We start from the raw sequence: 20,615 nt of genomic DNA, 5'->3' as shown, positions 1-20,615 counted from the left end.
AGCAAGTTCTGTTCTCATCAAAGCTCTCTTCTTATCCATACAAATATGAGTGAGAAAATAATTTTGGTAGGCTTTGCCATGTAGTTATGTCTAAGTGTAGTCATGCAGCAGTAACATTATTATACATCTCTGAACAAGAGAGTTTTCTTTGGCTCTCAGTATTCATGTATTTAGTATCAGCAAAGATTTCCATCTGTTTTGGTGTTATATGCACAATGAATTTTTTTTTAAAATGAGACCAACCTGAAAGGATAAGTGTATTTTATGGATACATGATGCTCTGAACTATCTGAAATGGTTTGGTAAGAACCATAGGAGGTGCTTTTTGCCCATAATAGAGTCTATTTAGCTCTTACATTAGTAATCTGAAGACAGGTCGGCTTTTAATGAGGCAAAAATTACCATGAAAAATTGCATGTAATGTTCTGAAACAAAAAAGATAGATAGACAATGGTTTTGCAATTGAAAATAGATGCTACCAGCTGTTTTATAGATTGGTCACTGGGAATTTAATGTGAGATAATTAACTTGACCTCACATAAGGTAAATTATGCTTTTACTCTTTGAGTGCTATGAATGAAAAGCCCTTAGGAACACATGGAATGAACTGTAGGATCAATTTTTAAGTCTGTCTGGTGTTGTTTACTTTAACTGCTACATTACCTTATACCACAGGGAGTATAAAAAAGGAAATAACCATCCTTTACTGAGACAAGCAAAACCACAAACATGCAGCACGTGCAATTTTAGTCTACCTCTAGAGAATTATCTTGGTATCTTGGTGTCTGCTGAGATAAATTTAAGTATTGATAGATTTCTGGTTAAATTCTAGGAAATTTTAGGATGTCCAAGTCGTATAATGTACTTAATGCACTTCTGCTAGCAGGGAAATATAGTGAACTTACAGAATCTCTTAACTGGTTGCTTCCTGATCCCAGAAGTTTGTAGAAGGCAGAGGAACATAACTGAGGTTTAATCACCAAATCACCAGATGAACATTAAACCATAAAATGAGGTCTGCATAAAAAGAGAAAAGCATAAAAATGCCCTGGGCCTAATCTGCTTTCCCAGATTTAAAAAATGAAAGAAAACTTAAAAATTATCAAGGCTGTATGCTTTGGAGTTCCTTGAGAGGACCATTTCAAGATTTTATGTTACATTGCCTTTACAGTACCACTTCCTGGTCTGAACTGGATGGGTGCTGATGACATAAGCTGCCTCTGAATAACTGATTAATACAAATTATTTTCCTTGTGACAAATTTGGTGCTTGCACTTATTGTGTAAGCTCCCTGAGAAATTACTCATAATTCAAATACAAACTGAAAGACAAAAATAATGCAATCGAGTTCTATGCAATATAATAGAGATTGAAGTTCCTACTAGGAAGAATTGAAGCTATACAGTAACATGTAATTGTAAACATGACATCTGTGGTAGTTCCTTAGAGGAAGCTGAATGACAATTGTACCAAACAAAAGGAACTATTGGAAGCAAGCTTATAAAAATCAACACTTTCATGAAGTTTATAATGTAGCACTCTTCTATCAGTTGCTGATATGAACATGATTATCATTTGAACTGTATTGTTTTTCCTTCCCATGACTGTCTGTATGTATGTTTTGCTGTGAATAGGCATGTAATTTAAGCTCTCAAATTTAGAGATCTTTGTAGTTGTTAAAATGTGAAACAGAGCTTTTGTGCCTTTGTTCTCAAGTGCCTGGTGTCTGAGTTATAGTCAAGTTTAATTTTTTCTCTATTCAGCTGGACCACAGGGGAATCCTTGCTTTAATTAGTAAATTGCTTTTCAGTTATGTTTTTACACAACCAATCATGGTTGAGTTTGCATTGCACTGTGGTGCTTATCCACTCTGTCAAGTTTGTGTTAGGAAACCAGCTCACCAGCTGTTAGGGAAGAAAAGCAGCCAGTTGGCAGCTCTTTCTGAAACCTGGAGGTGCTTATTCAGAACCGAAATACTGGGCTGTGAACTGGTGCACAGAAAGGCTCGGGTTCTTCAGCTCCCAGCTCCTGATGGTGTGACCCTGCTGAGCCTCTTGGCCCTGCCAGGCCACAGGTCACTGTGTGGGTCAGAATGAGGGCACTGCTGCCCCCTCGTTTGTGTGCCAGGAGCCAGCAGTGGCAGCAGCACTGGGCAGACCTTCTTCACTAGCTGTCATTTGTGCAAGGAGAGTCAAGTGCCTCTGCTGTCACTGAGCCATGAATGGCCCTGGAATCCCTGATGGGTTTCCATTTTCATATGAAGAGTCTTTTAAACTATCTTTAAATATGGAATAAATGCTTCTGTCTCCAACAGCACTGTTGGAGCTGTTGCTCTCCCTGCTTGCCCGTGCTCTGTGTGTTTCAGCATGGCTCTTGATGAGCTGACACTGGCTGCAGTTGCTCTTTCTACCTACTGCTGCTTAGTGAGATCCATGGGCAGGCACCAAGGCAATCACCCACAAGCCCTGCCATCACAGTGCTCTCTGCACTAGGCTTCCCCACAGGCCATCCCAAATCTCCATCCACCTAAAGAAATTGGAAAACATTTCTGAAGGTACAGCCACTTCATGGACATGTGAAGCTTCACTCCAGTCGCCTATTTGCCCTTAGGTGAAGAAGGGCTGCAGGACCTTTTCAAGGAGTTCATCTTAGTGTAAAAATTCAGAAAACAAATATTTTTAAAGTAGTGAGAGATCCATACTTCTGAGACCAAACAAATCTGAGTTATGAGTGCTTTGAGGCCGCTCCTGTGTGGGAGTGAAGAATGAATGACAACTTGAAGGCAAGAGCAATCTCCTTTGTTTAGATATGTGAAATCCTGAAAATATGATGTACACATACCCTCCATACCCTCTTTTTGGCATCTAGAATACCTCATTTGGAAGGCTGAAATGATGCAAACTCTTCATGCTGCTGGTATAAAACACATCCGAAATTTTATGTGCTAGCAAATGGTTGCAAACCCCAATAAGAAGTTGTACCTCGCCTGTAAAGTTAAATATTTCTCCATTTTGTTTCTAGTTGTTCTGCTAAGCTGTACTATAAGGTAGGGCAAGTCTTAGTTTCTTTATGTGCCAAATGTCCATAAAAATATAAATCTAATGTTATTTAAGGTTTGGCTGATGTTTATGTGCTGGGATGAAGCGTTGCAAATGCTGCAGGTTCTGTAGGTGGTCAGTTCAAATACTGCAATTTTAGAGCAGCACTTTTGAGCAACTGTTGCTCTGTCACAATAGCAGGTATCAGATCAAATGATTGAATCAACGTACCCTATTCAGCATAGTAGAAATGCCATTTATACTAGAATATTATCATTGGAATAATGTCCCTTGCTTTGCAAGTGGCTTAGCTGTGCCTTGGCATTTAATAGCAGCAGGAGACCATTATCCTCTAACAATGCACTATTTCATTGACAGTTTCTCTTAAGTAACGTATATTGCACAAAGAAATTTTCCAGGTGTGTTTCCTTCTATACAGAAGACCAAGTGTTTAGTGGTAGTTCATGCAGCTGATTTCTGCTGTTCTGCTTTTTCTCTTCATTGGGATACGTTTGTGTTAAGATTTTCTTAAGGTATTAACAAATGAAGAAGGAAATTTTTTTATGATGCTTTTAGAGGATTGTGTGTGGGATTGTAAAGCTTTAATTAGAAAGCCACACAGCTAACCTTCTACTTTTTTGAAAGCTGCATTATGATATGGGGTTGTCTGGTTCTGTTGGTTCTTTTCTGTTTTGGTTTAGTTTTTTGGATTTCAGCCTCGGTAACAGCCAGGCTTTTGGCACAGATGTCACCCCCTCACTGCATCAGGTCCTGAGTTATGCCATGTGTTATGATACCAGCCTTCCACTTTCTGCAGTAATTTCCTTGTCTATTTATCTCTCTTTTTTGCAAAACTTAAAGTGATCAGTGCAAAATCATCTCCTAGATTTGGAAATCTAAAAAAATTCAAAAATTTAAAAAAGAGAATAAATTTCTCAGCCTGTTCTAGGCTGAAATGATATTTGTATCTGGAGATCTCTGTAGAATGACCTATATTCTCAAACCTCACAATTTGTGCTCATCTATTCCTGTATTTGCTTCATTGCAATTTTTCTTCCTTGAATGTGCAAATATGTGGTTTATTTTTGTGGAACTAATATTGCAAATGTCCTGTCACTCTCAGGTTTTTCCCAGATGTAGGGTACCCTTAGCTAGTTGCAGATAACCTTGCTTGGCATAACAAAAATGTATCTTTAAAGAATAGACATGCAGAACAGGAGGTGCTAAGTCTGCAATAGATGCAGAAAAATCCACCAGTGAAAGACTGGAAGCAATCTGTCACTTGGCAGTACCAAAGTGATTTCTTCAAACTTTATTATGTCCATGTTTAAGCTTGTTGTTCATGTGTAGCAATGGCACCTCTTGCTTCTGGGTGTGATGTTTGGTTATTCTTCATCAGACATATAACAGAGTGAGGGTTTTAGGTGTTTTAACTGACATTTTGAAATTTGCTGTTTAAGATGCTTTGGATTGTTGCTGTTCCAGACTTTGTATTCTGTGCTGTAGTGTGGAAAATTTCCTCAATTTTCTCATACCAATTCTGCATATGTAATGTGGGATATTGTGATCTAGGTTTCAATGACCTGTTCATATAATCATTAGAATCCTGTTTTATGGGAAGACAGAAAAGAGGGCAAGAGATTATGTAGGCAAATGGATCATTTCAAGAAAAAATAAAAATCAAAATATACACTTACATGCCACCTATTTTTTTCCACGTTCTGTTGAGCTGACCTTTGGAAGTTAATTACTATTTAATGACATTATGAAGTGATCTTAAAATTGCAAACTAATAAAATTATTACAATGCTTCTGATAGTGCCCTCAGTTCTTGAGGTAGAACTTTAAGACACAAGTCACTGAAGTTCAGGAGAAAAAATTTTGACTTTTTTCTTCTTTCTTAGTTTATTTCCTTTTCTCTTTTTGATTAGGGATGGCAATTGGAATAATTCACTGCTGATTGTATGATGGCACATTGTCCTAAGCAGAACATTTTCCATAAACATTTGTTCCATAAGTAATTTTAACTTATGTCAAATACTTATGAATCATCCTCTTATCACTTACAAAAAAGAACTTTTAGTCTTCCATCTGTTTCTCCTTAATTTTCAGCTTTATTATACAAGCAATTACAATTTTCATCTTCTAAAAAATTCACTACATAGTTCATTTCCAACAGAAGGTAAAGGAATAAAAATTTGTTTTCTTTAGTATTAGCCTGTCTGTTTTCTGTGCTTGGCTAGCAGCCAAAAATATTGGATTTCAATATTCAGGTTTTAAAATGTGACTTTTAATGTTAACAATAGATAATATATCTGGATATTGTGTAAGTTATCCAGTGGTTGGGATCTGAATCCCCTTTGACCCCTTCTTTTTTATTTCTGTTTAATTCTAAGAAAAGTGGTTCATTACACTGGCCTAAGATGAATGTAAAAAATTGCTATTGTACTACAAATAAGCATGAAGTAATGAATAGACTGAGGTTTCCCTATTAACTAGGAATTTCCTGTGAGATTGTGCTGCTCTTGAACATAGAAATGAAAAAATAACTTATAAATACCAGCTTTTCCCAGCTCACTCACTGCAGTTGTATTGTCATGTTCTCAAGTAATGAAAACCCATAGGTTGTGGTACTAAAGTGTCATGATATCCTTAAGAAATATACTCAGTAATTTAGTACTTCTGTCTGTTTTGTTGTAACTTCATCTGGGTAGAAGAGGAGGTTAAATTTTAATTAAATACATGTGATGGGATCATAAAAGTTGAGGTCTGTGATATGGAGGGGTACATAATTGATTAAATCATCCAAAGACTTATTTACATTACACTTTTTTATATAGCAGAGTGCAGAGAGAATTTTTTTTTCTTGCTGAGAAAAAAATAGAGAAGTTCAGGACCATGTAGTTTTTTATTTTTAATTCCATTGTGTATATTTGACTCAAAGGAGTCACACTCACATAAGGATTTAGAATAAACTTAGACTAGGGAATAAAAAATATATTTACTGTCTATTTAATGGATACATTTAGTGATTAATGGATACATTTTTTATGAAGTATGATAACAGTGCAAATAAAAAGTAAATGAAATAAAGTACAAAAGGGCTTTTCTTGCACCTTGATCCAGAGAAATAAGGATCCAGATAAAACCTATGAATCAAACAGAATCTAATGAAGAATCCATTTTTAAGTGGCTCACATGTATCTCCAGTTCTGAGAAGCTCAGAATTGTCACTGCATCAAAAATCCATAAAAGTTTTGTTTGGGGTTTGGGTTTTTTTCCAAGCCCTGTACTGAAGTGTATCCATGATTTCAGTAGGTGCAGGATTAGCAGATGTGTGAAGCTTCATGCCTGAAATCCATGATCCTGCATGAAACTGAAGGAGAGATCTGGTTTTGCCTGAGAATTTGCCTGGTTTGTCTTGTTTGGCACCAGGGGTTTGATAAAGTGCTCTTTTGTAAAACTCCAAATGATATGCTTAGTTTTAAGCACTTAATATTTTCCTCAGGAAATGTGCTTTCATGAAGTATTGACTGTATTTACTTTCTGTTTGTGCAAATTTTGCTATAATTAATTTTAGGTATTTTTTCCTATTTAATCTAAAGAGTCTTTAATTCTTCCAGGCTCAGAAACATTTCCAGCTGTAAATATTCCTTGCTGAATAGCTGAAACAAGCAGACACTAAATTCATGTTTCAGTGAGTTCCTAAATAATTGTGTGTGAGAGCGCATGCATTCCAAGCGTAATTCATTAATTGTGAGCTGCTGTAGATAATCATGTTATGCCGTAGGCCAGCTGAGGTCTAGCTTGACTTTTTGAACACTGCAGAGATGAGGAGATAATTTGAGAGGAGTACTTAATTGTAATATTTGGTGACATTAATCACAAGTTGTCTAATACAAGAAATGAAGCAATTAATTTAGGGTGTGCTTGTCTCGAAACGCTCGTGGAACAGCCCAGGTTGGGAAGGACCTCGAAAGATCATATAGACTTGATTGTATTCCCTGTTTTCCCTTTCACACCCACTAAGGAAAAAAAAAAACCCCACAAAAAAAAAAACCCACCACCAAACAAACAAAAAACCTGCCAAACTGTGCACCAGGTTTCTAGATAAGATGATGAACTAGAATCTGTGTCTGGGCAATATTTTCATTAGTGAAATCACGGCTAATGCAACAATACTCCAAACATCTGCAACATCCTGCAGTGTTCAGGAGGAGACCTTTGGTACGGTAATGAAGAGATGTTGCATCGAGTAACACAGCAAAAACAAACAGTAAAAAATTAGCATTGATATAAATCAGAACTAGAAACCAAGTTCAATGCAAATGATGACAATAAATGAGATACTTTGAGTAAAATCAATAAAGATATTTTTGGGAGGAGTGTGTAAGTGCTGTTTCTGGAATGCTGTTTGGAATGAATAGCTACTGTTTGTTTGAAGATTTTTGCTTAACTTTAGGATTGGCTTAGGTACTGGGATAACAGAGCCATGAGAGAACATAAATACCTGTTTATAAGAAGATTTTCAAAATCCTTCACATGTTTATGATTCAACTTGGTGTTTGAAAACATGGGTTATTCTCATAATGTTTTTTTATATTTTAAGTCAAAACAAAAAAAAATTTCATCCATGCTAATAGCTTTTAGTCATTGTGTTGATGTTGATTTCATTCACGTCTATATATCCACTCTTTCCACTTAAATTGATTTTTCGACATTTGTAAAGAAAGAATATTGTTGCAAGAATGTAACACCGGTGCTTTTCACTAGCATGATTCTTTTTTAAGATCTACAACCCTTACCTACTCTACTCTGTATGTTACTTATTATAATGAACTGAGATATAACAATTATTTCAGGAAAGAACTACAAACAAGAGAGAGAACTGTGGGTAGAATCTCCATATACCAGTTTCATTTGCCAACATTTCTGATAAATTTATACTGTTAATTTAAGTACCCTTAGGTATGGAACTCTTGTCTCAAAATAATTGTACAGCTATTCTCTCCTCAAGAACAAGGCAGAGCATATGGGACAGTAGTCACCAATTTACTTTGTTTTATTATTATGAGCTGTGTTTCCATTCTTTTCTAATTATTTCACAGCACAGAATGTTTCAAGCTTCCTAGTGGTTGGTTATGGATTAATGAAAACAGAAACATTTAAAAAACCCAAATCCTGTCTGTAAAAACAAAGAAGGGTTTCTTATCCATAATGCTGGCGTAAAATTTGGATTCTGTTGTGTTTACTTATAAATGTGTATCTGAATGCTTCCTCATTTACCCTGTGACTTTCTGGGAAAGATGATGATCAGAATTCAAGAACAGAGTGTTGATAAGCAAAGCCCAGTAGGTAAAAAATTGTGTCATGTGGGCATGTTAGTGCTTACTTTCTTTCTTGCTTACTTAATGGGAGGGAGGAAAATGAGGAAGAGAAAGGCTGATTCCTAGGTGTCAGTAATCTCTGACAAGTGCATTACTGAGGAATTCACTTCTTAACATAAAACAAAATCATTCTTAATGGGAGAAGCTTCTACTTCTTAATGGGAGAAGCTTCTACTTCCTTTGGACACGATGGAGAATGCATCTCAAAGAATAGTTTCTTTAAAAAAAATCCTAAATTTCAAGTAGTGTGCAGCAACATAAAGATATGTTGTAAAGCACTTTCGTGACTCTTGAGACAGGAAGCATGTTGTTATTTTAAAAGAATAGATGTGTCATCAATCAAACCAGTGAACTGCTATATAAGTGCATTTCATGCATGAATTAAGCAGCTACTAGCCAGTAGATACCAAATCAATGTGTGCTGCTTCCCAGCTAATATGGAATGTGCTCAAGCAGAAATACTATATCCAGCACATGAGGTCATGGCTACAAATATCTGAGCTACTGGAGGTTTTGCTTGTCTAGCACCTGCTAAAGCCCTGCACTTATTTACTGTGGTCTAATAATTTGAGAGAAAAAGCAAAGCATTTCAGCTCATGTCGTTTTGAACCTATTGTGAATAACATATTTAACAAAATCTTTATTGTAAAGTAAGAAATCCAGTATTACAAATTCATCAGGGCTGATGAAGCTGCCAGGAGATGAGTCATGTTTTCAGTGGAGTCATAACAGAGCTTTTTGATTATTTTGATAATCAATCCATTTTATTTGATTTGGCTTTTATTTTCATTTTTCTCCAAAATTCCAGTGGTAGGACTGCAAAATATGTTTGATAACTATTGACCATTGAAGGGAAAGGGAAATAATGGTTCTGTCAGAAACAAGGATTGAAACACTTTTGCCAAGTCATCTTATGAATGAAAACATGTTTGTGTAAGCTTTAAAGAATGTTTGATGATAGTTTCTCCTGCAAATTTAGTGTTTGCTTCTGATCCATGGATTAGTTGGTTTCCATATCTTCATCAAATTTTTGAGTTTTTAATGTAAGAATTGACAGGTTTTAAGTTGGAATATCTCCTTAGACTTCTTTATACACATTGACTTGTTTAATTTTGATTTGTTTCCAAATATATAAAGATGTGAGAATGATAATCCAATTCCACATGTCAAAAAAGGAACAAAATGCACTGCATTTTTTTACCTGTGAAAAAATGAATACTGCTTTTGGAAACACTGGTTTAGTCTTCCTTCAGCTGTGAAGAAAAAGCAAAACCCTTTCTCAAGGGCTTCTGAAGTATTCATAGAATTCTGATTCTTAAGCATTCAGTTTTCCAGAAATTTCAATGAATGTCAAGTGTCTGAAGTAGAGAGAAGGCAGGAAAGATTGTATGCAGACTGCTGGTATGGATGTCCAGATGGAAGGAATGATGTCAAGCTGAGTCCCAGCAGGTTGTGTTAATGCCTTGCAGTAAGAGTAGCTGGAGGGAACTGCTGTGGAAGTTGAAAGTTTGCTCTGTGCAAGATCTTAAAATTGCTTAAAACCCATCCATGTGTCTGCCAAGTCAAATACATTTAAAGTACAATTATAATGAAGCAGCTTAATTAAAAATGTGATCCGTGTTTCCTGAATAATTTCCTGATTCACTTATATGGGTATTTGCTAGAAGGGCTAAAAAACATGGAACCAGTGATATTTTTATTGCCGTTTCCCCAACAAGCAGTCTGACTTGGGGGGGTGGGAAGTATGGTATCCTTATGTATCCTTATTTTGTTAAAATAGGCTGGATTTGTATTAATGCCAAGTAAGAAATAATTTTCATGCCATTTCCATTAACCATATATCTTTCATTCCTTGAGAAAATAATCTCTTGGGTCTTGTTCTTGATCTTTCCAGCTGTAAAAACAGTTACTTCCACTCAGTCACTGAAATACAAGACTGACTTGAACTCTGGAAGAAATAGTGAACTACAATGGAAATGACACATTTTGAAGGTTGAGATGAGGTTTTTAATCAGCCACAGATAAATAAACCCATTTGACAGTAAAGGATACCAATTTTTTTTTTCTTTTTGGTTCTTGGAGTACATTCTGACCTGATAGTACAAGTATAGAGACATTATTAGCTCTTGATGAAAAGATAGCTTCAGTCTGATAAAGTACAATCAGGATTGTTTACAAAGTACCTATTAACAGTGTTGAAAGTGTAAATAAATTACTTAATTGCACAGAAAGTTCTTTGGTACAGATGGAAACCTTGAAGATTAAGAGAGAAAGAAAACAAAAGGCAAAAATCAATGTCTGTATAGGAACAGGGAATGTTTTCATGAGGAATTGTTGGTTGAAGTTGAAGAATATAGAAGTTGAAGAATATAGAAAATAGTGGACAATGGCTGCATTCAAAACCTCAGTGGTAACTGAGTCCTGTTGATTTCTAAGTGCCTCAAATAGTAGTGAGATTAAAGAGTGGAGGCAATTGCTGAGAAAATGACACAAAAAGACTGGAATAATAATACACTAAACAGAACAGATAAAAGTGGTAGTGTGCAGTGGCTCTAAAAATCAGACAATAGCGATTTTGAATCAAACTGAAATTAAGTTGCAGTCAGTGCTAGATTAGGGTGACCATCCCAATTTTTCGTTTTTGAAGGATAGGGAGCTTCTTTCTAAATGCAAGTAGCAGTTTCATTGTCATTAAAGTCTTGTTCTAATCCCTTTCCAAGAGGTTTGAAAGCCCTGAGTAACTTGGTCTGACCTCACAGTAGATCTTGCTTTGAGTGTGAGGTTGAACTGGAGGAAAATACACCTTTGTGACAGAGGCACTTGTAATGAATTTTTTTCTGTGAGATATTCCAGTAGGTTTTGGCTTTGCTGAACCAGGAACAATTTAGAGTATAATTAATTACTCTTAGAGATGCAAAATTTTTTCCACCTGGGGGGTTTTTTTTCAGATTTTTTTTTTCTAGAGCATAATAATAATAATAATTTTTCTTTCATCTGAATACATCAATTATTCTCTTGCAGTGTCTCAGCTAAGTGTATTCTCTTTGCTGAAGTGTGCTGTCATGCAAATTGGACCTTCTACCAACCTTCACAGGCTTGTCATCACTGAAAGAAATGATATGCATTTATAATAAATTGTCTTTTTTACTTCAGTGCTGCCAGTTCTCTGCAGTGCCTGACATTTTTCAGAGGAAACAGCCTGTCATATCTTGGGCTTCAGGGAGGAGAGCATTTAAAATACAGGAAGAGGTCTAGGTGACATGACACTATTGCTTTTTTTTTTTTTTTCATCCTCACGCTCTTCACTGTTCAGATTTCATTAAATCTGTGCACAAGGTTGCAGTATGCAAGAGATTATTGGCTGAGGAAGGGCTGAACCAGGGTGGTTTGTCTGTTCCCACAAGATTGATGAGTAAACCGGGAGGAAAGTTTGCAGTGCAGCCTCTGGCATATTGCACCAAGATCCAGAAACACTTCTGCGGATGTTTCTGGGGAGATTTGTGCTCTCCAGAGCACTTTGCTTCCTTCAAGGTGTCAGTTTGTTGCTGCTGGATTAATGAACCGTTTTGGAGAGCTGGGAATCAGCAGGGCAGAGGATGAAGTGTTGTGGAAAGTGACAGTGGTTAACAGGAGGGAACTGCTGCTGGTGCTCCTCATGGGACTGGGGAATGGCATGAGAAAACTGCCAGGTCACCCTTGCCTAGGAACAGCTCTGTTTCTGTTTCCAAAGTGCGTGTGCTTGACAAAGGATTAGAAGAAAAAGAAAAACAACACAAAAATGCCAAGAAAATCAGCATAACAATCTATGATGGTTAGTAGTGGTATGTGAGAAAATGCATGCATACAGACAAAGGGAGAAGACTCTGAGCTCATTTAGAAGAAAAATAAAGCAAAAATAAACTCAGGAAATTTCATGCAAAGACCTGGCTGGTTTTGTCCTGTAAATTTGTGTGAAGTATCTGCAGCTTTTAGTGACCATAATAAGCTAAAGAAATAAATTAGTCTAATTGTGTTTCAGTTATACAGTGCATTATTGAAGGAAATATTATGTATCCCATTATTTTTGTAATTCTGCAATGAACTAAAAACTAAAGGAAATGTTTTGGATTATTTTATAAATACTTTCCTTCAACTCGTGTTTTCTCACTCACTGCCTCTCTTACATCAGTATTCTCAGTGATTTTTGCTCAATCTGTGTAAACATTACTTTTGAGGTGATCTTAAAATTTGCTTTAAAATATTAATTTTTATTAAATATGTCCTTGATCTAGTTTTAGAAGTGTTACAAATATAAGATAATCATAACTGCTTTGACAAAACTGTGTAATAGCTGAGCCTATATCTTGCTGAAGGATACTCCAAATCAGAACAAAGTGTGACTGTGTTCAGTGTCAAGGAGCAACCACAGAAAGCAATTAGTTAATTAATTAATAATTTATCTATATATCCAACTCTTTGTTTAGGACAACATTGAGAAAAGTACCCTGATTTTGTCCACTTTCCCAGTGCTAATATAACAGGGGTTTTTTAACTGTTGGTTACCCACAATTTCAGTTAAATTTTGAAAACATTATGGGACTGTCCAACTTGATAAGGAATTTCACTCTGATGCCTCCTAAAAATCTGACTTTCCAGTCTGCTTAATGATTATTATGATTTTTGTTCTTTAGTATTTTCAACAAATTCTCTACTATTTTGCAAGGCAATTATATAATAGTCTACAATAGAAAGCAATATAAATATGATTTCTGTTGAAGGTATTTACCTTTCTGAAGGTCTGTGGAATTGATAATGTGAGATACACGAGTAAAAAAAACTTTGAAATTCAAATATAAACAAACTTTTTGATGTTTCTTCTGGACTAAAATATTGTATTTTACTTCAAAGACACGACTAAATAATAATTTTGTTTGAGACAGAAAACTACTGTTTCCATAACTCCTTTTAAGTGAGAGTAGTTGCATTTATTCATTGTACTCTGCATTTGCTTTGTTCAGCTGAGAATCCTGCAGTGCTGTATCGGGATGATGAGCTCCTTTCAGAAGAGAACAATCTCCAGATCTCAGACACATGACTCTCTTAACCAAGCAGCAGCTAGATTACAGTTTTTAGTCCAGGTTCACTTTAATCAGTCTTCCTCCTATTATCAAGAGACAGCAAACCAGAGAGAGCTGGAAGAGCTGTGGCAGGAGCTGGTTGCTTGCAGTGACATGCAGATTGCTGGCTCAGAAGTGCAGTGTCATACTTCAGTCTGGTGACCTGTCAGAAATGAAAATCAAGTGTCACAGAGTCTTGCTAAACTGATTAAGGTTACTGGAAACTTATCAGCCAGAACGGCTTCATTTCACTTCAGTGCATGAAATCCATTGTACTGTGAGGCTGTGTCATTATCTAAATAACCATGGAGAATCTTAAATATAATATAAATATTATAGATATTGGCTACCCTCAGTAGTGCTAAGGAGACACAGATTCATGCTCTTGATGCTGAAATCCTACAGTCTCTTATTTCAGATTTTATACAGTCAGAGTCAAAACTTTCCTGCTAAGGAGGCAAGCTCTGCTGACAGTCATTTGGCTTTCATACCAAGTCTCTTGCTTGTTTCTATAACACTGTGTTTTTCTGAGAGCTGTGGTGGGAGATAACAGCCCATCTTTGCTGCTTTGCTCAGCTGACAAAAGAGAATTGCTGATGAATAATTCCAGGAGAGTCACAGCAAAATAAGTGGTAAGCTTGGTGCTGGGATCTTCTTTGTCAAAAGATCATAAACTTGTGAAGATGTAATTCCCATCAAGGAAAATTCCTCTAGTAAGTTTTAGGAGACTCAGTTAATAACAAGTGTTTCACAGATTTAAAGCCAGCTTGGGAAGTCAGATTTGATAGACTGAGAGAATTCAACTTGAATTCTGTGTAAGGTTCCTGATGTCATTGTTTGTGGCTTTTTATTTGTTTTGTGGGGTTTTTTGGTTTATTTTGAAGTAAAGATTTACAGAATGTGAAAAGTACTTTTTTTTTTTGAAAGGGCATATGACTATTTTGGCATTTCTTTACTATCACCCATTCCTTCAACAGTTCTTTCTACTTTTATATGTCACTTTGTGTATTTTGTTGTGTCTCCAGCATTAAGCAGACTTTTTACATTATTTTTTCTCCATGAGAAAATGAGACAGATAATTTTGAATCAAACATGTTGTAGTGGCTGGTTTTAAATAAAAAGAAGATTGAAAGGATTGTCAATCAGCACTTTTAAATGTTATCAACAAGCAGTTTTATAAAAGTATGTGTTAAATAAATGTAGTGCTCAGGCAAAATCTTTGGCTTCAAGCATTTCAGAAGGGAATTATTTTGTTTTAAAATAGCCATATGTGGAAATGTAGTAAAGAATTTTTACAAGTTAGTAATGACCAGGAGTATGATGAGGAGTGGACTTAAGCCAAACCACAAATGAACTCTCCATTCATTACTGCAGAGCAATGATTAACAGCTTCAACTTCACTCTGTCTATAGACTGTCTATAGTCTTCACTCCATGTTTACAAAATACAGAATGTACATTTTATACATTAGATATTGTATATTCCTTCTGTTTATTTTTTTCTCCTCTGAAGTTTCCTGCCTTTATTGCTTCCAGTGTTTCAATAGATGTTTTCTAGCCCTGTTAATACAGTATTGGTTACAGTTTTAAGCTGCAGTGTGAATCAGATCTGGTTTGTGTAATGCAGAAGAAGAAGCTATATTTTAAATATGTTTTCTCACATTGGACCTTATTATTATGCTTTGAAAAAATTTACATCTGGTAGAGTCTTTTGCATTAGACACCCACTGTCATTGTGAATATTCATGACCTCTATTTCCTTTTTTGCCTTGATCCTTTTTCCAATATAAAAAGAGGATCAGCAATATGTCAGTTATTGGCCCATGGGTAGGTTTAGCTAAGGCCTTTGTTCTAATCTTTTTTAACTAATAATAGACAGAAACTAATTTTTTTTTTCCTAAATATTTATTTTAGAGCATGAATGAAATGTGAGAATATAAATAAGAATGCCAGTATTCAGATTTGATGCTTTCCTGTCCAGTATCTTCTGTTACCTAATTGAAATTGATGGCCATTCACTGACACCATGTCTGTCTGTAATACTTCTGTTTATCTAAATACAAGTTTAAATCCTCAGTGTATTTATACTTCCAGCAGCTAAATTGTTTGCAGGCAACCACTGCACAGAGTTAATGCGCAGAATAAAAGTTACTCATGAATATGCTAATACTAATGAAACTGTTTGATACTTTTTATTAATATGGAAAATTATGCATAAACATTAACTTTGTCTTGTATTTGCTGCTCTTTTGTTCATTGTATGAAATAAAGAGGGAAAGTGGAAAGGTGAGGTGAGGAAAAGAGACATCTTTTCTTTGATCACAACAGAATAGGGATAATGATCCATTTTCTGATGGATTTTTGCTCTGGACGGAACAAAAAAATATTTAATTAAAATCTAGGCAAACAATGTAATAATAAAATAATAATAATGAAAACTACAAAAGATATACAGAAAATATGTTTGCTTCTTTATATTCTATTTTTTTCTTGCAACTTTGTCAACACTAATACAGTTTTATGCAGCATTTCATGTCCAGGGCAGCTGAGGAACCTCTTTATTTCCATGGAGAAATGTGTCTGTGTGGCTGTGCTGCAAACAGTCTGTGCCTTTGTAGTTTGTCTGTGCAGTGGTTTACACTGACACCATCATCAGGAGCTTTGAGCTTGGAGTTCTCTCAGCTCATTGGAATTAGTCCCTTCTGCAAGGCTGTGAAAATGAAATTTCTTGTTTCGTCTTCAAACTTATACTGGTTTTACAATCCCATCCTGTGAATTTAAAAGGATGCTAAACCTTAACAAAATAAAATCATTCTTTACTTCTGGTCCTCTACTTCTTTTGTGTGTCTCTCTTCCTAGAGACAAGATATTTACATGTTTGATTTGATATTTATCCCTAGAATAGAGGAGAACGCCCATACCTAATGTGAGTTTAACAGATTTTTTTCTTGTAGTATTCCTATTACATGACAGTGTTCTTAATGTCATCATGTAAAGGGTCTTGGGATACTTTAGGGACATTTTGTACCAGCACACTTTTTTGAATTACTCTTTCATTTGGGATTTTGAAAACAGATGCATCTCTCCTTTCTAAGGAATAGATCACAGTTTATGTGACAGGTTTTGCTTTCTTCCTGTCTTATCAATTTCACTTTGAAATATGTAGCTTGGAACATCATTGGGGTTTTTAAAAATTATCATTAAAAAAACCACCTAAATTCAAAAGCTTGTGAGAGTTTTATAACAATTTCAAAGGATTTCTGTTTTGGCCATCAGAAACTCCAGTCACATCTGAAAACCAGGGCCAACAGATGACAAATAATTTTTAGTCAGAACACCAGCTCTTTCTGGAACACAGTGTGTTTGATTTTAAAATCCAGCCTGGTGACTTGGCTTTTCTTTCAGCAATGCCAGTGCTCCAAATTTACAGTTTTATGTAATTCACTTCTATGCAATGAACCATGTATGTTTAGGGTTTTTCCTCCTCTTCTTTTCCTCTTTTACTGAGGTGTAAAAAGGAAAGCATGTTCTATGTATTTATGCAGTATATTAATACATGTAGGTTATTCTTTGGAACAGGAATGAAATGCAGCACTCCAAGGATAATAGAGAAACAATTGCTACAGATCATTACTTGATGATGGGATATATTAGTATCATAAAGACTAATAAATTTTCCTACTGGAGATTTTCTGATAGCTGGTTATGAATCAAATCCTGCAGAACAGTGATGAAGCATAACAGTAAAATCCTTCAGATGTAGGTGGAATGCTCTTGCAAGCAGAATCTTATCCTGATCCTGGGGAGGTGGGAAGAGGCTTCAGGTTGTTAAAACTGACCAGACTGTAGAACACCAGGTGAATATATTTGGTAGTTAAACAGCTGGGAAGGCTTATTTGGTGTTTTCCTACTTGAGTCCCTGCAGAGTGGCTGTTGTGGCACCTGGCCAAAGGTGCTGGGGTTCAAGGCTTGGCCAGGGGTGCAGCAGGGGAAGGGGATTGACCTGTAACCAGTGCAGACAGGAGCACTGGAGGGACAGCAGTACCATCTGTGGTTTGTGTTGGTAAGGAAGAAAGGCAGTAACTATTCACAACAGAACATGTATTTCCCCCTGCTTCACTGAAAATTGAAGAGGCATTTTCAAGCCCATGAACATGGGCTCTTCTAGGGAGAGATGAGGCAAAAAATAAGAGTCTTTCCACTACTGAAATGCACATTTCTGTAAAAAATAGTTTATACTGATTTCTCTAAGTGCACACTGTTCTGCAGAAGAGGCAGGGTCACTTAGTTTCAAGGTTCTGTGTCATTGCTTACAGAATTCTGCTGAAATAGCCATAGATCTCACAGGCACTCCCTAGTTCAAGGGGTTGGGTGTTGTACATTGTGAAGAAAATAATTACAGCAACCCAATTTCAGTGATTTCCTGCTGCGGTGTTCAGTCTGTGAAACTGCAGAGTAAGAAAAATTTATTTTTGTATTTTCCGAGACGTTCTATATAATGTTCATATGTCAAATATCCTTTTAAATGAGAATGCTTGTAGAATGCACTTGTGGTATATGCTTTTAAAATAGTTCAGCAGGAAGATAAATTTTTCTTGTCCAACTGTAATAAAAAATGCTTTAGATAGTGGACTCTCCTTCACAATGTAAAACGGGGAATAAGAACTAATATTGCCATTTCTGCAACTCTTTCTCCACAGGGTTGCTCTCAATATATTTGTGTACTATTTGTAGAGGTTTTTTTAGCATTGGCTAAATATAATGATGAGTCTGCATCCGGATAACAATTTTGACAAAGGTATAACCTTTGCAAATGTATTATTCTTTAAAAAATCAAGAAGTCAAAACATCTCTGAAGCACTGTGCAGTGGTGGTCTGCATCAAGACAATGCAAGTCTCATAATACTGTGAATAATTACTGAGATGCTAATTGTGCTCTCTGAATTAACCAGAGTAAGAAGAAGAAGTAACCAGAGTTACTTCATCTGCAAAATTAATACTAAGTGTGTAGCTTAGGAACCTTAAAAAATTCCCATTGGTTTCAGTGCCTGGGGGAAAGTTAACAGACTTGGAAGAAATTTTAATTTAGGGAAGTCTTTGGGTGGTGACTGCAACTTCAGGAACAGAAGGCTTGATCCAGAGCTCTATGAGTACAGTGGAGACCTTGAAATTAAATTTGGATCTGTGAATGCTCCTATTTCCTAGAACTCCCAGGCTTGTAAAGTGCTACAGGCTGTTAAATGTCTACAATTTTTTAAATTTTATTTTTAAATATTGAAGTGAGAACTTCCAAGTCATTCATAAAATTTAAATGCCCCATCATCTTTGTGTTCTCACTGCTGTTATTAAGCGCATACAAGATGTTCAGTACAGTAAAAATAAATAAATCTACTTATGGAAATTCTGAACAGAAATGTTTGCCTTTAGGAACAGTCACAATGAATACATGTGCATTTGCATTCTCATTTTTTTGCATATGTCGCTTTCAATGCAAACTTTTTTTTGTTTGTTTGTTTTTTCTGATCACAGGACTATACCTTGACAATGTACTTCCAGCAAGCATGGAGGGATAAGAGGCTGTCCTACAATGTAATACCTCTGAACCTTACCCTAGACAACAGAGTAGCTGATCAGCTCTGGGTGCCTGATACCTATTTCCTGAATGACAAGAAGTCATTTGTTCATGGTGTTACTGTGAAGAACAGAATGATTCGTCTGCATCCAGATGGAACAGTCCTTTATGGACTCAGGTCAGTAGGAACATTTCTAATTCTTCTGCCTCTTTATTTTTAGCTTTTTCATCATGGTTTTAAATTAAAACCATTCCTTGCTCTTTTTTGTTTCTTTGTTAATGATTTTCTTTTTATTACTGTATTCTATATAACTGATGGTATTCCAGAAAAAAAAAAGTATTCTAAGTTTGTGTTCTAAATCTAAGGATTTTATTTTTATACAAATGTTTGAGATAAACTGCCATTTTTAATACAGTTCAGAGACCTGTATTAAGAACAGATAAGACTGTAAATATTATTTGAAATACTCATTCTGGATTAAAAGCCTAGTTTAGAACTGATTCTTCAAAGGAATTGAAATATAAAATACAAAATGAAGATTAAAGAAAAAAACAGGAAATGTATATGACAGCTGAACTGATAGTTTAGCTGATATGTTTTAAAAATATTTTTGATTGAATATTAGATTGGTTTGTATGCTACCCAGATGAATCAGCTTTCTGATTTTCACTAAGATGAGGTATGACTTGAAATGTTTTACTGCCTGTTGTTGTTCTGTATGGCTGTATGGAGAGGGGTGACTGGAGAAATCAACAAAAGGGCTTCACTCTTGAGAAGTTCTGAAAACTTGGGAAATTGTCTGTTGAGTGATGTCAGCAGGATAAATTATTGCTGAGAAATGGATTTAACAATATAGCTGCAAAAGGTGACTGCCAGTGCCGTGTGGGTAGGTAACAAAACAGCAGGAAAGCATTGTCTGGGCTAACAACAGAAAATGCTGCAGAGCTGGGGATTGCATTTACCAGTGTTTGTTGTGTCCTGTTGTGTTTTCCACGGGCTCTGGCGCTATGGCTGTGAGCAAGTCTGGACTTTCTGTGATTGTCAGTGAACCAACAGATGCTTGGTTCCTTGATATGCAGCTGTAGTTTAAAGTGAAATAAAAACCAGCTACGTAACGCATATTTATATTAATGGAATGAGAGCCAGCATAATGGTTTTGGTGTAGTTTTCAATTTAAGATTCTAAAATCATAATCTTTATTATTTTCTTCTAGAATAAGTTAGAAATAAATATGAGATTTAATGTCTTCAATAATGCTAACTTTTTTGCTATGTGTGGCATTTATTATTCTGAGTATTTAAACATCTGTAATAATTTCTGTTTTTTTAAAAGGTTGCTAAACAGTAAGTAAAGCTCACAAAAAATTGTCCATAGAAGAATCAAGTGAAAGAAAGTTTGGTTTTCTGGGAGTTTCTTTTGATGTTCATTTGTTTTACAAAAATTTAAAACATTTCATGAAATATACTTTGTTTAACCTTTTGAGGGTTTTGTTTTTGTTTTTTTTCTTTGAGCTGAACCAGCA

General features: G+C 35.7%; 1 protein-coding gene across 6 annotated transcripts in view; it reads left to right on the top strand.

The window, feature by feature from the left end:
• GABRB2 (gamma-aminobutyric acid type A receptor subunit beta2) overlaps nucleotides 1-20,615 on the top strand; it is a 143,265-nt gene that overhangs the window by 26,965 nt on the left and 95,685 nt on the right. For 5 of the 6 annotated variants that reach the window (XM_064387372.1, XM_064387371.1, XM_064387374.1 and 2 more), the window contains one exon: nucleotides 19,050-19,270. In XM_064387372.1, coding sequence (XP_064243442.1) covers nucleotides 19,050-19,270 — 221 coding nt within the window. Of the gene's footprint in view, nucleotides 1-14,134; nucleotides 14,154-19,049; nucleotides 19,271-20,615 lie in introns of those variants that run through there. The other variant, XM_064387376.1, reaches the window with a different exon arrangement.

Source organism: Passer domesticus, chromosome 13 (assembly GCF_036417665.1).
Source record: "Passer domesticus isolate bPasDom1 chromosome 13, bPasDom1.hap1, whole genome shotgun sequence".
In the NCBI taxonomy this organism is placed as follows: domain Eukaryota; kingdom Metazoa; phylum Chordata; class Aves; order Passeriformes; family Passeridae; genus Passer; species Passer domesticus.
Note: the sequence above shows the minus strand (reverse complement) of the source record. Positions and strands in the feature narration are given on the sequence as shown.